This window comes from Globicephala melas, chromosome 6, assembly GCF_963455315.2.
Source record: "Globicephala melas chromosome 6, mGloMel1.2, whole genome shotgun sequence".
NCBI classification, from domain to species: Eukaryota; Metazoa; Chordata; class Mammalia; order Artiodactyla; family Delphinidae; genus Globicephala; species Globicephala melas.
This window is the reverse complement of record NC_083319.1, coordinates 70,805,116-70,826,166: the sequence shown is the minus strand read 5'-3', so window position 1 is coordinate 70,826,166 and position 21,051 is coordinate 70,805,116. Positions and strand designations below refer to the sequence as shown.

The 21,051-nt window shown below is 43.3% G+C and overlaps 1 protein-coding gene across 1 annotated transcript in view; it reads right to left on the bottom strand.

Annotated features, from left to right (window-relative positions):
* Nucleotides 1-21,051, bottom strand: part of MTAP (methylthioadenosine phosphorylase) — a 38,722-nt gene that overhangs the window by 9,710 nt on the left and 7,961 nt on the right. The window contains exons 2-5 of the mRNA XM_030830319.2: nt 20,813-20,899; nt 19,562-19,620; nt 15,134-15,301; nt 2,315-2,417 (exon numbers count right to left, since the gene is read on the bottom strand). Of these exons, the coding sequence (XP_030686179.1) occupies nt 2,315-2,417; nt 15,134-15,301; nt 19,562-19,620; nt 20,813-20,899 (417 nt within the window). The remainder of the gene's footprint in view (nt 1-2,314; nt 2,418-15,133; nt 15,302-19,561; nt 19,621-20,812; nt 20,900-21,051) is intronic.

Sequence of the window (21,051 nt, the reverse complement as noted above, 5' to 3'; positions counted from 1 at the left end):
CGCCACCGTAAGGTGCCAGAAATATAAACTACAGGCTGAGAGGTCTCTTTACTGTGTCAGGACTTTAGAAGAATGTGTTTCAGATTACCTTTCGACTAGAAGTACTATTTTTGGAATAGGTAATACTTGCACATGGTACAAAAACGTAAACAGTACAAAAGGATATTATTCTGTGACAAGTATTTCTTCTACCTGTGTACTAGCGACCCAGTTTCCCCATGGGAAACCACTGTTACCAGTTCTTCGGTCAACTTTCCAGAAACACTGTATTTGCATATTAATATTTTCATATTTATCTCTTTTATATACACATATTTCAACACAAGTGGTAAGATATAGTACAACCATAGTGTACCTTGCTTGCCACTTGACAATCTGTCATCGGTACACGAAAGTACACAATGATGTTGAAAGTTAAAGTGATAATTACAAAGGGGCAACACCACCCACTCTTTACGTTTTTTGGACAATATTTTAAAATCTCTTTTAGGGTATATAAGAATAAAGTAATACTCTGAAGACGTTATTTTCCCATTTTCTTAAACTGCCCTCCCCAGCACTCTTTTAAAGTCTTTATGTGAGGGTCCTTAGCTTGACTAGACTAATAATAGCTGAATTAATTCAGTCTCAAGGGAGGCCAAACTGCATTACTGGAAACTATCATCCAGCCACCACATTTACATGTGCTCTGCATACATCATTAGCACTTTTCCCTTACCCACCTCTACTCCTAGTACCCAAATCACTGGGCAGTAGTACCTCTGATTTCCTACTAACATGCATATTCTCTCCCTAGTCTATTTCTTCCCAAGCTGCCCCCATTTTGAAGTGGACAGAAATGTTATTGCACACATCTACCTTCCTCTGGAGAGCAAATTTATTCTGTGGACAGATCTGTGTTTCAGACTTACATTGTTCTGATATATTCTGCTGATAACTACCCAGGAACACACACAGTTGATCCTTGAACAACATAGGTTTGAACTGTGCAGTCCACTCATACATGGATTTTTTCCAATAAATTCATACTACAATACTATACAATCTGTGGTTCGCTGAATCCTTGGATGCAGAACTGCAGGTAAGGAGGGCCAACTGTAAAGTTATACTCAGATTTTCAAGTGCATGGTAGGTCAGTGCCCCAACCCCTCACGTTGTTCAAGGGTCAAATGTATTCTAAACTCACACTTAAAAGTTAACCTGCCCTTTTTTTTGTTTTAAAGAAGTAAAGAAGGTGCTTTCACAGAAGTCACAGAGAATCAACATGCAGTGATATATCTGAAATGGCTCCAACGCCTGGCTTTGGATTCTAGATTTCTGAGACCAGAGTGAGGTTAAGGTGCCCTAGCTCTTAACTGTAAGGAAGCTAGTTTTACATGATTATACAAAGCTGAACATATACTACTTTCCACATTCAGGTGTTAAAATCACCTGAATGATTAACATGTTTAGGTATCTGTATCGTCTAAGTTATTTTATAAAGTAGATTTTACTAGGCAGTTTGTCTCTGACAATAACTTCTGACCTACTGGGTTGCACCTGACTTTCAAATCTTGAGTTATAAGAAAAATACCACGGATGGACTTTTGAATTGTGGTAGCCATTTTTATTCTCTGAAAGCTAAGGCTGTGATTCCTCACTTTATATCACCATTGGCTTTTGTAGGGCTGCCCCTTTAGTCCTGAGATCTTACTATAATCCTGGAGAGGAAGCTGGACAGTAACAGCCAAACTCACCTCAAAGGCAAATGATGCCAATCTAACAATTTACAGATTATTAATAACTTAATTCATAAAAGCAGTTAACAGTCACTGGATGTCTTATAACTAACAGGCAGCACTCAAAGCACTTTATAAGTAAATAACTCTTTTATCCCTCACAGTCCTACGAGGTACATGTTATCATCACCTTATTTTACAAACGAGGAAACCAAACCCGAGGTTTTGGTCCAAAGACACACACCAATTAAGCTGAAGAGTAAAGACCTGATCATAAGAAATCTGGTTCCAGATTGTATACTCTAGACATACTATGCTACCGTAAATTATTTTAAAAGGTATCCTGACAGCAAAATCAAAACTTAGTTAAGAAAAAAGAAAAAGTAGGTTGCAACTTTGAGTGATTCATCTTACAAATGACTGAGAGTAGTGGAGACATTATTAGCAAAGGGAAACAACTCTTCATAAAACCTTGAGTAAGCAGCAAGCTAGAGAGGGGAAGAGAGACCACATGCTTGGCCAGTTAATTCTACGTCTAGATGCCACCCCAAGCCCTCATGATTTATTCTGGTGCACCTTCCAGAAATATTACGAACCTCTCTTGTTTTAGGGCAGAACGGCTCAGCCATTGGAATATGACACACTCCTCTGGCACAGGAATGATTTCCGTCGTAGAAGGTCTGAAGCCTTCTGGTAGTCCTACAAAATAAAATAAAAAAGAGTAGTTTTTAAAAAGCCACCTTCCCACCCTCTAGGGGCTGGTAATCAGTTGTATCTAGGTCGATATCTTGGTCCTCACTCCAGAATCAATAGTTCTGGATAAGCTGAAGGAAACTTTTTTTTTTTTTTTTAAAAAAAAACAACAACAAGAAAAAGAGCTTCTGGATGGTATTTGGCTTTTTTGGCTCTGGGTTGGTGGCAACGTGCTTCCCAACAGGAATTAAAGTGTCTGTGGTCTGGTGGCTGTGATAGGATAACCACACTGAACTGTAGATGCAACTCAACTGTGGGCTCAGGAGGCCAGGTAAAACACTTAAGAAGTCAATATGAAAATTTTCCATCATCTCAGATGTAGAGGATTGTATAGTGAACCCCATATATATCACTTAGATTCAAGAGTTTCCAAAATTTTGTCAAACTTGCTTCATCTGTTGCAAATCCCAGACTTTGTCACTTCACCCCTACTTCAGAAGGACCAAAATATGTGGAGTATTTTCCACGGCAATGTCATTATCACAGCTGATAAAAATGACATTAATTCCTCAGTATCGCCTAATATATAGACCATGTGCAAATTTCCCTGGTGTCCTCAAAAAAAAAAAAATCTTTTTTTAAACCGTTGCTTGATTAGTTTCATGTTCAAACACAGTCCAAACTTTGCATTTGATTGCCCTGTCACTAAATTGAGAGTAATTCCTGCCCTCTGCCCTCAACCTTATTTTTTCATGCCTTTGACCCACTGAAGAAAGCAGCCATTCATCCAGCTCCACATTTCAGAATCATTTGTCTCTTTGCTCCCTTACTTAAGCTTATGCGTCTACCCACCAGAATTAGTTCTAAAGTCTCATGAAAGTTCTAAAGTTAACTTTCTGATAAAACATTTTTGAATCTGTAGGAGAGAGGGTAAAATTAAGCCAGTGGCAAGTCACCCAGCAACTTTTCTCTCAAAGTTTTCAGAATAAAGCACATCCTATATCCATTATATTGTTCTAAACTTGAACTCATGAGTAATATAGAAAAGAAAGTCCTCATTTCCCTAGAGAGGGGAGAGCAGGGGAGGGACACGGCAAGGGAAAACCAACAGCTGAAGGCAAATCACTTCATTTCTGCTTCCGGGGGTGGGAGGGTAGGCGACGGCATGGAGAAATATTCTGGTTCAGTTTACACAGCTGGCATGTCCACCTATCAAAGTTAACCTGTTACTTCCTCCCCATCACATATTAAACAGTGACACTAGCTGGCACCAAAGCCACCTTGCTCAGAGATTAGGCCTCAGAGATTGGGAGGAATGAAAACCCAGTCTGTGCTCCTCTCAACCCCTTATCATATACGGGTCTTAAGGAAAAGGCTAAGTTAACCCCAAAGCAATTTCAGATGGCATTGAAGAACAGGTCAAATGACTCTTCCAGCCTATATAAACAGAGGCTTTTCTCTTTTTGTAAAACTGACTAATAAAATGGTTCCACATATTCCAGCTTTGGCTTGGTTTCAGCCTTCAATGAGTCAAGTATTAGCAAAAATCCTACTTACAACCATGATTAAGTGTGAAAACAGGGCCACAAAACCCTTCAGTGGCTATACCCCAATAGACATCTATGCAGTAACACCCCCATCTTATCTATCTCTGTCCCTCTCTATCTCCATCCCTTCTTTGCCTAATTACTCCTCTCTCTGTTTTGAACATTTACCTTAAGACATAATATGTATTAGTTATTCCTTATGTTATGCTATATACATGTGATACTAACTGCCTACAGTTTTAATTCCCTCTCAACTGGAACATTTTACATTTTTCTCTTTAAACAAAGCTCCCTAACTCCCACCTCTAAGGCTTATAGCAAACCACCATATCTTCTTGATTCTTCATTTCCCAATTACAAAATGTAGTGTTCATCCACCCATTTATAAGAGTGTTATAAGGATTAAGTGAGCCCTGATGCCTAGATATCCCACGGCAGCTCAGGACTGAGGTCTGGGCTAGAGACTGAATTGGGAGTCAGCACCAAGGAGAAGCTGTAGCTGAGAATGGGGCCTCAGAGCACCCAACCTTGCAGGAGGGGTAGCCCCGAGGAAGAAATAGGGACTTTAATACCAGTATTTCTAATAGGTTCAGGGTTATGCTGTTAAGATCCCAGGAGGGAAAGTGCCAATAAGAAACATCTCTTCACACAGACTGCCCACCTACTTGTGGTGTTCTGCATAACTCAAACAGTGACATATTCAAGGAAAAGTAATGATCTAATTTTAAATCACTATAAGTACTCCTATGCTGCATAAAATAATGAGGCATGATTATGCTGAATGAAATTCAGACCAAGAGCAATGGGGTTTGCAATCACAAGTGAAGGACACCACCCAAGTGAAATTCTAAAATGAAAATATATGTGATTTTAAGATCTCCTGTCCTCCCCCTGAGAGTTTTTAAGGAGAAGTGAGAGCTTCTGTAATGTAGCAAGAAGCAAAGGACGTCCCACACGGTGGGGACTGTTACCTCATTGAGCCTGTGTTAAAGGGGGTTCCTGCCTGTTCACTCCCAATTTCCAGTCAAAAGAGCTCTTCTATAAACAAAACAGTAGTTTACTCTCAAGTGGAGCTTTCTGACGGATATGAAGAAAATATAGAAAATGTAGTTTTGTACCTGGATTTCAATCCTGTTACTGATTTTTCGTGTGGCCTTGAGCAAATTACTTCCTCAGGGAAGTAGAGCAAACCTCCCTGAGTTCTTTCTTCATAAGGTATTAGCAACATCCACTTACACCCTTGTTTAAAACAGGGCCGCAAAAAACCTCTGGTAGCTACATCCCAATAGGGTGATGCAATAACTCCTCCATTTATATGTCAAATGTGCGTTTGGGGATAAACAGTAATTGTTGCAAAGTGCTACTACTATTGCCCTGAGGATCAATGAGGGAACAGATGCAGCACCCGGCCCACAGTATTCACCCAGGTCACATTACCGATGGACACAGGCGCAGCAGAAGCAAGCACATGGAGGAGCTCATCAATGGAAGACACTTGCAGATTTTTCTTGAGGGCAGAAACTAGGTGTGCAGCCGTGCCTAGGTGAGCACCTTTCCCTGATAAAGGGGGCCCTTAATGAGATCTCTTCTTCCTCCCATCAAGAGATAGAACTGGAATCTCTTCCTGGGCCACAGGAAAAAAATTAGCCTTAGACAACGTCAGACTGGCTGGATCCATTGGGAAGCTGTGTTTTAGGCTGTGGGTGAGAAGAACAGGAAGGACCACACACCTTCCAGAAGCAACCTAGACCAAGGATGAGAGTTTAGGGGTGGCGGCTCTGTCCTACCAAGCTATGAAAGTGGCATGTGGCAGCAAACAAAATAATGCCCCCCTACACCCCTGAATATCCACACCCTAATGCCCAGAACATATGAATATGTTACCTTACATGGCAGAGGGGAACAGAGGTTGCAGGTGGAATTAAGACTGCTAACCAGCTGGACTTAGAAAGATTATCCTGGATTAACCAGGTAGGCCCAGTATCATCACAGGAGTCCTGACATGTGGAAGAAGGCAGAAGGGTCAATACTAGTGATGAAAAGGACTTGACCCGCCATTGCTGGCTTTGAAGATGGAAAGGGGCCAGGAGCCAAGGAATGAAGGTGGCAAAGAGCAAGGAAAGGGATTCTCCCAAGCCTCCAGAAAGGAATGCAGCCCTTGATTTTAGCCTACTGAGACCCATGTTAGACTCCTAACCTGCAGAACTAGATAATAAATTTGTGTTGTTTAAGCCACTAAGTTTGTGGTAACTTGTTACAGCAGCAATAGGAAGCTAATACATGTGCTCATATGGTTTAACACAGTTAACGCAATGCAACTCTGCCCCTAACTCTTGCCTCAATTGGTGAAGCCTCCTAGCGAGGCAAAGGGACTGCTAATTTCACCCCCCTCTCCACCATCAGCCTGGGATATATATCCACTGGAAGTAGACTTCAGGGACTGCCCAACTGACTGGCTTTACTGCTCCCTGGCTGGCTGTGTGCCTCCAGGAGAGAGTCACTCTGACCTGTGTTCACCTTATCAGTCTTCTCATATTTTAAATGGGGAAGTATGAAGGGTAAATACTGTGTGAAGACTGAATAAGAACACATGAAGCAAGTGCTCAGCCCGAGTAACTACTGCTGGTAGAAAATCTGCTTCTGTACCTGTCGTCTGCCAACTTCAGAGCAGACGTACTCGGGTCTCAAGTCAAGGGTACCCCCAACACGGGGATATGTGATGAGAAAAGTTAGCAAAACAAACAACAAACTGCGTATGGAAGAGTGAAGAAGACAAAATGATGTTGTGTACTGGCAAGAGAAATGAGTTCAAGGCCATCAGGGAGAGAATACCGGGCACTTTCAGACACAGTGGGGGAACAAAGCCCAGAGAAAGACTGACCAGTAGGTTCTTTCTGGATCAAGATCCTTGAATTGGCACAAAGACAGCCATTTGTTAATAGTTTTCCTTTGAGGAAGTGCTGAGTTGCAAACAAGATGAGGGAAAACACTTTTCCCACAGCAGAAGCAAACACACCCGCACACTTCCAAGGTGGTTCTGGAGCACAGCACATGTCCACGAGCCTCAGCACACAGGAACACGAGGCGGTTAATTTACTGGCAAAGCGGGGCCAAGGGCTGCTCATACACAGCTTGGTTTCGGGGAAATGATTCTACCCATATCACTTAAAGTCTACCCAAACAGTCTATCTCATGAGTGCCCCTAAGTGAAAAATGCATCGTTTGGTGCATTTACTCTTAGCACTGCAAGCTGCAAAAGGGAAAGGCTGGTTGGAAAGGCATGCATATTGAAAACTTTAGTAATGTGTCAGATTGCCTTCTATTACGATTCTAACCATCTCTACCAGTAATAGGTATGTGCGTTAATTATCCAGGGCCTGACAGCATCTCACAGGTGGGAAGAACTTAATATTTTTCTTTCCCTTCATAATTATTCAGAAATAACTTGACTTCATGTTCAAAAGACCAGAGATGACCAGATAATAAACATTAATACTTCACTGGGGAAAGGGAAATGAGCAGGGATGCAAAGTACAAAAGCAGTGAAGAAACCACCACAAAGGGGACAAGATAGTTTTAAGTACACATCAAAGATCATTACCATCAATGACAAAAGGAACTAGGAAAAAATTACATCAAATTACAGGAAGAGCTGAATAGCTGAGGTCTTCTACCCAGGGACAGCCCTTCTCTGGACCGTGCTGCTTATTCAGAAGTCTGCATACGAGCTGATGCTCAGTAACAGATTCCGGGGCAAGCCCTCCCAGAGGGTAGCAGTTGTTTGAGCTTGGTTTACAGCACTCCTGTGACCGTGTCTTCCTTCCTGTTATATTTTCTGGGAGTAGTATGGCAACCAGCTTTGAGGGGAGTCAAGCTGGGAGAAGTAAAAATGTTAAGAACTAACCCAGATGAGGGCAGTGGTGACAGATGACAGGGTGGATTCAAGGCACACATGGGCACGACTTAGAGACCGACTGGATGTAAGGGTGACAGATCCACAGCAGCGATCACCCGGTAGATGGCAGTGCGATGGTATTACCAACTTAGCAACTTACCAAGTGGAGAAGAGGGAGCTCGAGACGGGGGAAGGTGTGGGGTTAGAAGACAACCAAGGGGGAAAATAAATGAAGTGTGAATTACAAAGTGTGAGGTGTCTTTGGGACCTTGTCCTGTATCTAGGAGCCAGTGTGGATCTCAAGGTGGAGGCCAGAGCTGGAAGTCCATGTGTCAGGAGTGGTTGAGGTCATAGGGTTTGCAGATGAACCTAATTCAAACCCCACAGGTCCCACTTATTAGCAAATGACCAATATTTCTGAGCTTAAGTTCCCTCAATTTAAACTGAGGAAACGACCCATATATGTGGTAAACAGGGTTAATTGATTTGTGGTACTTGGTAGGAACTCAAACATTGGGAGCTTATAGCATTTTTTAAATAACAGTAAGGATATAAGGTGAGAAGGTAGTTTGCAGAACAGAGTTAACCTCACACAGGGAACAGCTGCTCCCACTTCAAGGACAGCAGCAAGATGACAAAGAAGAACAGGGATGCAAGTAACTGGTGAAAGGGAGGGTGAAGGAAGATGGCGAGTTTGTGCCTAATACCATCTGTTTTCTTGTAAAGAGGCAATGTTCTCAACCAAGAGCGAAGGATATGGGCAGGAAGCTGTGAGAGAACAGAAAGGGTTCAAAGTAGCTGCTGACAGGAATGGGAGAAAGAGCTAAGCAAAGGCTTCCTGTATAATTCTTTATCATAAACCTCCATTTCTATTGGTAAGAACAAACCCCGTGCCCAAGAGGCTGAAAGACTGAGAAACTGACATCATTACACACCTCAACCTCTAGGCCTACCTTCCAAGGATGGCTAAGAACTTTGTACTGTAAAACCCTGGGGGAAGCCCAAGGCAGGGCTATGTCTTTGGGAGAGGGAAATAAACTGACATCATCCCTTACCCCTGTGGTTACAGCGGGACTTTCCTGATGAGTAAGTGTGCATCACCAGCCAACGCTCATCCCAGCCCCCAACCTCTCCCGATTCTAGCGAGAAAATAATTCTCTTAAGAGGGTGGGCATCAGAACTCTTAGGAATCAATCCAACACCCTCATTTAGCAGATGAGGACACTAAGTGACACAGGAATTTGGGGGCAGAGCCAGGATACAATTTTGGATGTCCTCACTTCCAAGCTGGGGCTTCTTCCACCACATTCTTTTAGTTGAACCTAACCAGGGGCCTCAGGCCAGTGTGTTAACAGCATTTTGCAGAAAATACTTGGCATTAGGAATTACATCCTGCCTTTTTTTAATCTTAATTTTTTGGCCATATTTTTCTCACTGTTAAAAAAACAAAAAACAAAAACCCCCCAAACACCTTAAACATTCCTGATAGAGGCCGCTATTAAAAAGAAAGAATCTTATTCTCATCCTTACAGATGTTACCCAGCTTCACCTTGAGATATTTCTGGTAGTGACAGAAGCAGTTTAAGGGACCCTACTAGTATGCATCTTTTTTTTTTTTTTTCGCGGTATGTGGGCCTCTCACTGTTGTGGCCTCTCCCGTTGCGGAGCCCAGGCTCCGGACACGCAGGTACAGTGGCCATGGCTCGCGGGCCCAGCCGCTCCGTGGCATGTGGGATCTTCCTGGACCAGGCCACGAACCCGTGTCCCCTGAATCGGCAGGCGGACTCTCAACCACTGTGCCACCAGGGAAGCCCTTTTTTTAACTTAATATAATGTGGGCATCTTTCCAAACACTCTGCATATCTAATTGTTCCTTTCATAAATATGGTGAGGGACTTCCCTGTTGGCACAGTGGTTAAGAATCTGCCTGCCAATGCAGGGGACACCAGTTCAATCCCTGGTCTGGGAAGATCCCACACTCTGCAGAGCAGCTAAGCCCATGCGCCACAATTACTGAAGCCTGCATGCCTAGAGCCTGTGCTCCACAACAAGAGAAGCCACCTCAATGAGAAGCCCACGTGCCGCAACAGAGAGTAGCCCCTGCTCAACACAACTAGAGAAAGCCTGTGCACAGCAACGAAGACCCAACGCAACCAAAAATAAATATATAAATAAAACTAATTCTTTAAAAATAAATAAACAAACAAATAAGGTGAGTTGAATTCCCTCCAATGATGATACTCAGGATTGATGGTGAAAGGAGAAAGGTCATATGTGGAAGTTGCTAGAATCTCCTGCCCATGTGTACCTTCCATGGCACGGAAAGTTACTAGTCTAGGGTGGAAGAGAGGCCATATAATCAGTCCCCACCCCCCACAGACAAATGAATTTCTAGGAGTATCTAACAACAACTGGGTCAACAATGGAGGGTATGTGCAACAGAAGGAAAACAGGAAGAGACAACAAAATGCCTCATGCTTTGAAAAAAGCATCTAGGGGAAACAGTGTTGCTTGCTCTATAATAGCAAAAATCTCATTAGAAATCACTTCTATACTCCACTTTATAATGTATCATCCAAGTCAGGCCTTAAAAGTGGGGTGGGATGCGAGGGATGGTTATGTCTTTACCTGCAAGGCTGAAAAGCAAAAACAAAACAAAAGCCAAGTAAATGCATAGTTATGCCTCTAAATTTCTAAGTCTTGTCTCAGAATTTGGTTAGTCTTATACGGAGCCTTCACCAAACCACAGGCAGGGAGGATCCAGCTTCATAAAACACCTACCACTGATCCTGCTGGGCTCAAAGGAGGGAGGTGCTTCCACCAGCAGGAAGGGAGGTAACAGCAGAACCACTGAGCAAGTAAAGCCGCTGGCTGTCCCAGCTGCTTCCTGGACAGTGGCAAATAGATACAGGAGATCAGAAGACACAAGGATGCAGGCAGGTATAAAGCACAGTAGAGAAACAATTTGAAAAGCCTTAGTGGAACCCTGAGAGTAGCTAAGCTTTCAGATTTCTGTCTCTGTTTCATGTGCTAAGCCAGATTATGGGGAGGGAATCAACTTGGATTCCCTATGAGGTCTTTTCGCTCCGTCACTCAGGCAGTCTTGCTTCCCCACCAGAGACACTGTGAGAGCCAGATGTACCCTACACGGGCAGAGGTTTGTACCACAGGAGAACTACCCCAAATTATGAATCTTGGGAGTGTCTCCCTTATAAGATCGTTTTAAAGTAGAAATAGCCTCACAATCCTAAAACAGATGAAAGGTCAGACAGACACATTCTCTCCCCAGTTCACATGGACTGTTTAATAATGGTCAAGAAGCAGAACAAGCCCCATTCTTAACCATGTTTTATCATGAATTGCCAAATGACTTATGGCTCTGATGGTGGGGACCTCCACCAAGTAGAAGAAAGGGATTAATCAAACCCAGTGGGCTTCCCTGGTGGCGCAGTGGTTGAGAGTCCACCTGCTGATGCAGGGGACACAGGTTCGTGCCCCGGGCCAGGAAGATCCCACATGCCACGGAGTGGCTGGGCCCGTGCGCCATGGCCACTGAGCCTGTGCGTCTGAAGCCTGTGCTCCGAAATGGGAGAGGCCACAACAGTGAGAAGCCCGCGTACTGCAAAAAAAACACAAAACAACAACAACAAAAAAACCAAAAATCCCCCAGTATATCAGGAGGCCCAAAGCAGGCACTGAGGACACTTACTGTGGGCGAGCCTCTTACAAATTCTTGGTATAAATTACTATTTAAAATTTTTGGTTTGTGAAGAATATTGCACATGGGGTCCAGGATAAGGGAAGATTCAGGAAACCTGTCACTGTGCAACACACATGGGAAAATGACCAGAGAACACATTCTTTCAGCATTTAAGTTCTAGATCCACATACATTTTCCTTTCTACAGCAGCCCTAATCACAAATGAAAGATTACTTTCACTTTAAATATTAGCAAAGGTTATTTCCTTGCATGTTTGAGAAACAGATGAAAGGACTGAGTACACACACCCAAAGATACTGGAACCAACTCCTCTCCCCACCTGTCTGCTGTCCTGATTTCTCCAGGTCAGCCACACCCAGGATTCCCCTTTTCTCATGCCGAGGCTTTCAAGTTTTCACAGGTTGGAATGTAGCATGAGCAAACCCAATGATTTTCAGAAGAGAATGATCTTATTTTCCTAAAAGAGCTTTCAGCCTGTCAGACACCTTCAAGGGTATTTTTCATTTTTAGCTTATAGGCATCTAATGATTTTAAAAACAACCATAAAAATCAAAGCTACCTGTCACTCTTAAATCTTAATGACTTCTAAGTTATGCACGGCATGGTTGACAAGCCAGGTTGGTGTTTTTTCCCCCTATGCTGAGCACTGAGGGCAAAGAAAGCAAGATGCTCTAGTTCTGCCATCTATTAAAAAAGAATAGCCATACTATTCCATTTTGATTCTTTATCACAAATGTATGTCAGGGAGATTAAAACAGTCCCTCTAGTCTTGGAAGACACTTTAGGATGAGGATATTTTTTCTAAGATGATGTGCTGGAAAAGCTATAGCAGTAGTAAGCAAAAATGTGTTTCCAGATCAATCCCTGGAGAAGAACCCATGGACAGTGCAAGGAAAAGGGAGCTTAAGTGATAGAATTCAACCTGTAATTTTGAAGAGAGGACCATGGCCCACATAGGTAAAGTGATCTGCCTGAGGCCAAACGGAGCCAAGATGACCCTTCTAGAGTTCAGTGCTCCTGCCCCCACAGCTCTGATCCTCTGTGCACCTCTGCAGGATGCTGCAGTCCTATCAAATATTCTGGGGCTGTGGTTACAGCTATGGGCACTGAGGCTGTAAACAGCAGAGCCTGCAGCTCACCATTCATGCCTGATGACAGGACTAAGTGGAGGTTCAGACGCCTGCCTTAACACACCAGGATTTACTCTGTTAAAATAAAGTGCTGTCAGTACAACACATGTAGGGCATTTCTCACAAGACAAAAAGTTCGGATTCTCCTCTCCTGTAAGACATTCTCAAGCCTGGTTAACAGAAACCACATAGCTCAAACAGCAGCAGTAACACTTAGAAGATGCTCTCCAATAGCAAAATAATGCAAGGCACATATGTAATTTAAAATGTTCTAGCACCCACATCAAAACGGTATAAGAGAAACAGGTAAAATGAGTTTTAGTACCTTATGTAACTTAATATATCAAAAATGTTATTGTTGCAATATATAATTGATACAAAATTTGAGATTTCATTCTAAATGTTACTTACTTAGGGGATCCTCCTTTTAACAGACCTTTTTTTCTGTTTTTACCAAGTGATGTTGACTAGCAGACATACTCCAGCCCAGACTCACAGTAAAGGCATTTATTGGGCAGGTACCACAGGCTAGATTCATAAAAGGCACTCGCTAGCGACTCAGAACTCCCAAGGCAAGACTAAGGAGGCAGGTTATAGACATGACACATAGAAGAAAACAGACACCGGAAGATTTTAAGGTCACACAGCTAATAAGTGCCAAGGCAGAAAGAAACCAGATCTGATGGCAACGCCTGTTCTCTTTCTATTCTCTTTGTGCCCCACCTGCTTTCTTGAGAGCCAGTATGTGAAACATTTACATTTACTACATGTGAGACAAAGATCTGGGAAATGCAACAGTGTACAGTTACACCACGTAAGTAACAAATTAATCCCAGGCTTAGTATCCAAGCCAAACTTTTCCTTCCAGTACCATCTACCATACTTTATAAATCCACATCATTCTAGAGTTTTGTGCACTGCATTATTAAAAAAAACCACATTGCACCCCTTTTCTTAGGTCATTACCCCCAAACACATGTCTTTAACGGCCATAGAGATTTTGATCAGGATGTCCCCTAAACACAAACTCCAGTCTCCCTCTCCCTTCGAACAATCATGTTCATTCAGTCACTCAAAAAATACTGACTGAGCAACCACAGGCCAGGTAGTATTGTGGGTGTTGGGGATAAAGTGGCAAACAGGACATATGGGGTCCATGCCCTCACACGGTTTACATTCTAGAGGGGAAGATGAAAAACATATAGTGTCAGGTGCAGAAAAATGATAGGAAAAATGAAAGGGGAGGGGCATGTAATGATTTTAGTCTATCCTCATTATTTATTAGGTTGAACCACATGAAATTACTGATATTCAACCATTTCTAGCTTACAGAACAGGCAATTTCATTTGGTTCAAGCTAATAGCTTCATTTCATCAGGTAACATTCAATGCTTCTGATGGACTAGGGAATATTTAAATACCTGAAAAGCAGAAGACACACAGAACAGGACTGAATAAACCCTCCTTCCATAATAGTCAAGGTAGGAGAGGCGTTGGGTACAGCGAGCCCAGAGTTAACAGACTGGAAGAGTAGGATGGACTGAGGTGATGGTCGGGGTGAATGGATGGGGGACGCTGATAGGAGCTACCAAGTGGTTTACTCTCTGTGGTTCTTCTCCCCACCGCTCTGGCTCAAGTAGCAGACTGCAGTTACCTGTCTCCATCCAGAGCATTCTGGGAAGTGGTTACTTCCCCCAGGAATGGGAGGTGGGGGCAGCAGGAGGATGGGATCCCTAGGATACCACCCCTTTCCTTATGACTTCTTCAACTACTTCTAAATGCAGAGAAAGCCCAGGATCTTGGCAGTCCATTATTGTTCAATATTTTGGTAAAGGAACATTATAGATTCCTTGTGCCATTAAGTAACAGAAAATCCCTAGCTCAGGAACCAACTATTGATCTTAACATCATGAAAAGACAACCAGACATTACGTGCCTCCTGATATGATGCAGAAAGATTCTCACCAAGAATTCAAACCTGGTTCCAATCAGGCCTCCGGAGTTAAGCACTGGTTTACGGTAAACACAGGGGACAGGGGAAGACACTAAATGAGACTTAAGGATGCAATCAGTAAAATCCAGCATGTGGGGAGACTATAGGACAAAAAAGAAAAAAAGCCTTCTCTGGACCCTCATTTCAACAAACCAACTACAAAAAAAAAGTCTGTGAGACAATAGGGAAAAAGAGAACACTGCCTAGACATCTAATACTAAGGAAATATTAACTAATTTGTTTTTTAAAAAGTTCTTTTAAAGTTACAAACTGATAAATGTTGAAGCTGAGAATTAGGAACTTGAGAGTTCATGATGATTCTTCTATTTTCTATCCGTGGGCCTGTGTCCCCTTTCCCACAAGTCCCCACACATTGTCCACTTGAGCTGAGAACGATTGTACAGGAGGAGCCTGAGCATTTTAGACGACTGCTCACCTGTCAATGAACTGATCAATAATGACGATATCGCCAGGCTGAATCTCTTCCTTCAAGGAACCGCAAGCTGTGGTCACTATGACATGTGTACAGCCCTCCTCCTTCAGAGCCCAGATGTTCGCCTGATAGTTGACTTTCGAAGGCATGATGGTATGCTGCCTCCCATGCCTAAGGAAAGAGAGTAAATATATTAAATATGGTAGAGGAGTGAGCAGGGCATTTTTTTTTTTTTTTTTTTTGCAGTACGCGGGCCTCTCACTGCTGTGGCCTCTCCCGTTGCGGAGCACAGGCTCCGGACGTGCAGGCTCAGCGGCCATGGCTCACGGGCCCAGCCGCTCCGTGGCATGTGGGATCCTCCCGGACCCGGGGCACGAACCCGTGTCCCCTGCATCGGCAGGCGGACTCTCAACCACTGCGCCACCAGGGAAGCCCGAGCAGGGCATTTTTAATACTCTTGGAAAAGAAAACTCATTTACAGCAGTGCCTTCCAGCCCTTCCCACCAAAATGCTTTCCTTGGCAGAGGAAGAGTGAGAACAGGCCAGGCAATAACCAGCCTACTTCAGGTATAAACTATGTGGTTTTAAAGTGCAGACTCGGGACTTCCCTGGTGGTGCAGTGATTAAGAATCCGCCTACCAGTGCAGGAGACATGGGTTCGAGCCCTGGTCCGGGAAGACCCCACATGCCGCGGAGCAACTAAGCCCATGCACCACAACTACTGACCCTACACTCTACAGCCCAAGAGCCAAAACTACCGAGCCCACGTGCCACAACTACTGAAGCCCACGCGCCTAGACCCCGTGCTCCGCAACAAGAGAAGCCACCGCAATGAGAAGCCTGTGCACCACAACGAAGAGTAGCCCTGCTTGCCGCAACTAGAGAAAGCCCACACGCAGCAACAGAGACCCAACACAGCCGAAAATAAAAATAAATAAAGTGCAGACTCAATTTACATTTCATAGTTTACTTTGCTATCAAGAGTAGGTAATAGCTTACTTAGAATTCACTCTCCAGGAAAATATGCCATGTCTATCCTGTGGGGCACCAACACCCCAGAATCTGAGGCATCTGGTATCTCATAAGCCATGACACAGAAAACAAGAGGTGCCAAGGAAGAAACACCCAAAATAGAAACTCAAGTTTCCAGTCTCATCTCTTTATTCTTTTCTGCCTGATCACCCAAAGAAATTAATGAAACATTTAAAATATTAGATTTCCCAGTTGTTTATGATGACATCAGCAGGTATGGTCCAAGAATGGATCACCTCACTCATCATTACTGTTATGGGCTGAATTATGTCCCCTCCAAATTCTTAGGCTGAAATCCGAACCCCCAGTACATCAGAATGTGACCATATCTGGAGACAGGGTCTTTAATGAGGTAATTAAGTTAAAATGAAGTCATTAGAGTGGGTCCTAATCCAACACGAATGGCGTCCTTATAAAAAGACACAGACATACACAGAGAAGAACATGTGAAGATACAGGGAGAAGACAGTCAGGTACAAGCCAAAGAGAGGGACCCGGAACAGATCCTTCCCTCCCAACCTCAGAAGGAACCAACCCTGCTGACCCCTTGATCTCTGACCACTACCCTCCAGAACTGTGAGGAAACAAATTTCTGTTGCCACTCAGTCTGTGGCACCTTGTTATGGCAGCCCCAGCACACTTAACACAACCACTAATGATTTCGTGTCACGCTTCAAACAAAATCCAAACACTCTGCCATGGCGCTCGTATCATCTGGGCCCAGCCTACAAACAGCAACGTCAGTCCTTACCTTTATCCCTTCCCACCGGGGCTCAGCCTCACTGGCCTCGCTGCTTAGCTCCCACATCACCTCCCCAGAGGAGTGCTTTCCACGACCACTGCATCTCCATCACATCACTACCCCTTGACCTTATTTTTCTTTCTGGCACCTATTGGCCACTCAAACTATATATTTCCTTCTCAGTGTCCATCCTTCCCACTAGCATCAGCCCTGAGACGGTGAGGCCCTTATCTGTCTTCCCTGCTGGTGCCTAGAACTGGACTTGCCATATGAGTAGTTCAATCTGTTGGATGAAAAACTGAGTACTTACACACACACTCTTTCCCCCTATCTCTCTCACACACCCACACACACACCCACACCCACACACCCAGTGTGCCAGGAAACAGCCAGTAACGGGAACTTGATTTCTAAAATTACTTTTAAAAATTCACACGTTAGAGGGTATATTTATAAGCAGTATTTCACAGAGAGTTAAAATTATCCTGAGCTGCTTGAAAAAGTATGAACATCACAGGTAATGTTCTGCCACAGGAAGGCTAAGTGTCAAGAGACCAGTCGTCTTCACATGTGATAATATAGAAACAGGCTTTCAAGGAAGTAACAACACACAAAAATCTCACTTTGTACGATAATGATTAAAAGTTTGGGCTTTGAAGTAAAACTGCCTGGGTTCAAATCCTAGGTCTGCCACTTACTAGCTGTGTGACCTCATCAAAATCACTCAGCTTTCTCAGCCCCCCATTTTTTTTTTTTTGATTGTAAAATGGATAATAAAAAACCCTGCACCACAGGGTTGCTATCCAATATCCCTTGTATCATTCCATATTGATATTTTGAAATAAACTTTAATGTCTCTTCTTCACCAACAACAGAATTAAGAATACGGAAATAATTTGTACATAATTGCAGACAAGCATTAGCATATGAGGGTTTTTACCCCAAGGTCATAAACGACCTCTCAGAAGGTGGAAGTCCATGAATGCCCAGAAAGTATGGTAGTCCCCGCTTATCCACAGGAAATGCGTTACAAGACCCCCCTGTGGCTGCTTGAAACTGCGTATAGTACTGACCTCTATATCTGCTATGTTTTTTTCCTATACTAACAGGTGGGTAGTGTACAAAGCGTGGATACGCTGGACAAAGGGATGATTCCTGACCCGAGCAGAGGGGGTGGGATGGCACAAGATTTAAAACTTATGAATTGTTTATTTCTAGACTTTTCCTTTTAATACTTTTGGACCGCAGTTGACTATGGGTAACTGAAACCGTGGATAAGAGGGGACTACTGTACATGCATTTTTTCTAAGGCTGGTCTCCAAATCTCTGATTAGATTTTCAAAAGAAATTCACATATCAAAAGGAGTTAAGAACCACTGCATAAAGTGGTTCACAGTCCGACACACTTCATTTCAGCTGGCAAGAGTATAAAACCTTCACCATGGGGCTACAACACAAACCATTTTCTCTTACAGTCTGGAAAAAATTAAGCGTTTCTCCAGCAATGACCACAGACCAACAAAGAAGGTTGCCTGAAATCAACCCTATGCGACCATCTAGAACTAAAATTTAGTTTTACTGGACTCAGCAAAGCCACTTCCGTTTCAAAAATGCAGTGTGGCAGACAGACCCTAGGGTGGTCTTCATTTTCATGCTCTGAATAATTCCTTCCTTCTCGACTGTGGGCGGACCTGAGATGCTTCCAACCAACAGAACACAGCGGAAGGTGCTGGGAGTCACTCCCATGATCAGGCCCCAGCCTGCCAGCATGCACTACCTGGCCCTCCTGCTGGCCTTGCAGCAGCAAGCTGTTGTCTTGTGAACTGCCCACGGGGAGGGCCACAAAGCAGGGAACATGGACAGCCTCTAGGAGCGGATGGCCTCCGTCCTTCAACCCTGAGGAACTGAGTTCTGCCAACTCCTACATGAGCTTGAACGAGGACCTGGAGCTCCAGATAAGAACAAGCACTTAAATATACCCATGTGACACAATATTTACTTGTGTGACCCTGAAGAGGACCCAGATGAGCTGTGCCCACACTCGGGTTAGCTGGAAACTGTGGGATGATGTATGCTATTTCAGGCTGCTAAATTTGTGGTCATTTGTTATGCAGCAATAGAAAGCTAATACACGCAGTCTGACTAATTTCTAACTGTGTGATAAAATGACTTGCTCTTCTCTTTAGGGGACAGCACGAGCCTTGTCAAGGCAATAAGGGTGTAGACACCACCGAGAACCCACTTCAGTGACCCGAAACCCACTCCCCACAAATCTAGAACTATTACTACACAAGGGGTCATGAATGAAGCAGTTTTTCTCGATCTTGTGAACTAGAAGATAAAAGACAGAAAAGAACAAAAGAAAACATTTCCTCTTGCAGCTAGAACTGAAAGCAGAGCTTCACGTTTAGTCAAATCATTGCATCACTCATTGGATTGTTCTAAACCTTTTCCCAACCTAAGGGGGGATAGGCAAGATCTTTAATCTCCAAAGTCAGTAAAACCTACCCTGAAACTGTAAGCGATAAAGATGACTCAGATGCTATGGCTCCACCGACACATTAAAAACTCATACCTGCATCATGACTCTTTTCATAATTTAAGTTAAATTTAAAATGTTCTTTAGTAGTAACATTCAAAAGCTTGAAATACGTTACCTTGCAAGGAGGACGCAATCAACATTCTTTATCTTCCCCAAAATTAAGGCATCAGAAGGCTGCACACAGTGAAAAATGGTTACAAGTCAGTGATTTAAAAACACATATAGAAACAATCAAAAAGCTGCCATTTCAATAGTTCATCTGTAGTAGGAGTCATAGAAACTTGGGGTCTGAGGGTATATTTCAAAGAAGTGAAAGAGTCTCAATTTGATGGATCAACTTAGTCACTCAATATTTACTGAGCCCTCTCTACCAGTACAGAGATTCGTAAGACTTAGAAGCGTGCGTGGGTAGGTACCATTTAGTAAGATCTATTTGTAGCAAGCACCCCTGGGGACTCTGATGCCACACTGATCATACACAGATGTGTCAAGGCTATTTGGCAGGTTCAAGAACAGGTGTGAGAGTGAAATGCAAAAGGAATAGGAGGCCCCTATCAGGGAATTTAAGAACTCAGCACTGGAACCGTTTGCTGTGTTAACCAGGTCTAAGATGGCCACAAGATGACCTCAGGTAATGGAGGAAAAAGTCTGAGAACCTAGGAGGTTAAGAAAACATGAGGCTAAGAAGTGAACAAGCTGACAGCAGGACTTGGAAGATACCGGATCAAATCTAAGGACTTGGCTGAAAAGGAGGGTTTGGTTGGGATTGCCAAATACAGGGATCTTCGTAGGAGGATCAGAGGAACCACAGCATTTGGAAGTAGCCCTATGGAGTTAGGAGAAGGCAGACACCCTCACCCTAGCTGGGAGAACTAAACAGCCTCCTTTTAATAGAAAAGGAGGAGTGTTTTATTTCCAATTCAGTTATGCAGTTGTGTTCTCATTCCCCCCAAAATCCCCCTTTGGGCCAGGGCTTACTAAGAAAAGGCCATTAGATATCTCCTCCCATTTGTTACAGACTGTAGTATGACCGATAGGCCCCAAATTAGAAGCTGATTTGAATGCAGTGATCTGGAGAGTACAGTTCCTGTGTTTGAAATGGGCATCTGGCTTCTAGGGATATAATTAAGAAATTATTTGTACACATTTAAAAGCCATGTTCTCAGTCGTCAAGTCCAAGGCAATCTCAGGGATACTGTCTCAGTTGGCAGAGCCCAGTAACAGAAACTCCTGGCCTCTCTCAGCCTGGGGCAGGCAGCCCTGTGCTGCCAAGACAAAAGCAATTTAAAAAAAATTTTTAACTTAAAAATCAAGCCAGGAAGGAGAAAGAAAAAAGCTAGTATGTCTCCACTAACTGGATATTAACCTTGCCAAATGGAGTGTCCACATATTTTTCGGTTCTTCCTTCTAAGATTTCTGGATCATCCAGGCCTGTCCCACCAATTATTCCAATCTGAAGGAGACAATAAAAAGATATCACATTTGATCAGTTTGCAGTAGAAACAAAATCACTATTTTAAGCAAATTCGTTTATCCATACTCATATGCTCTTCTCCATTCCTGGTAAGCCCTAGTTATTTTAAAAATCTGAACATTCCTGAAAAG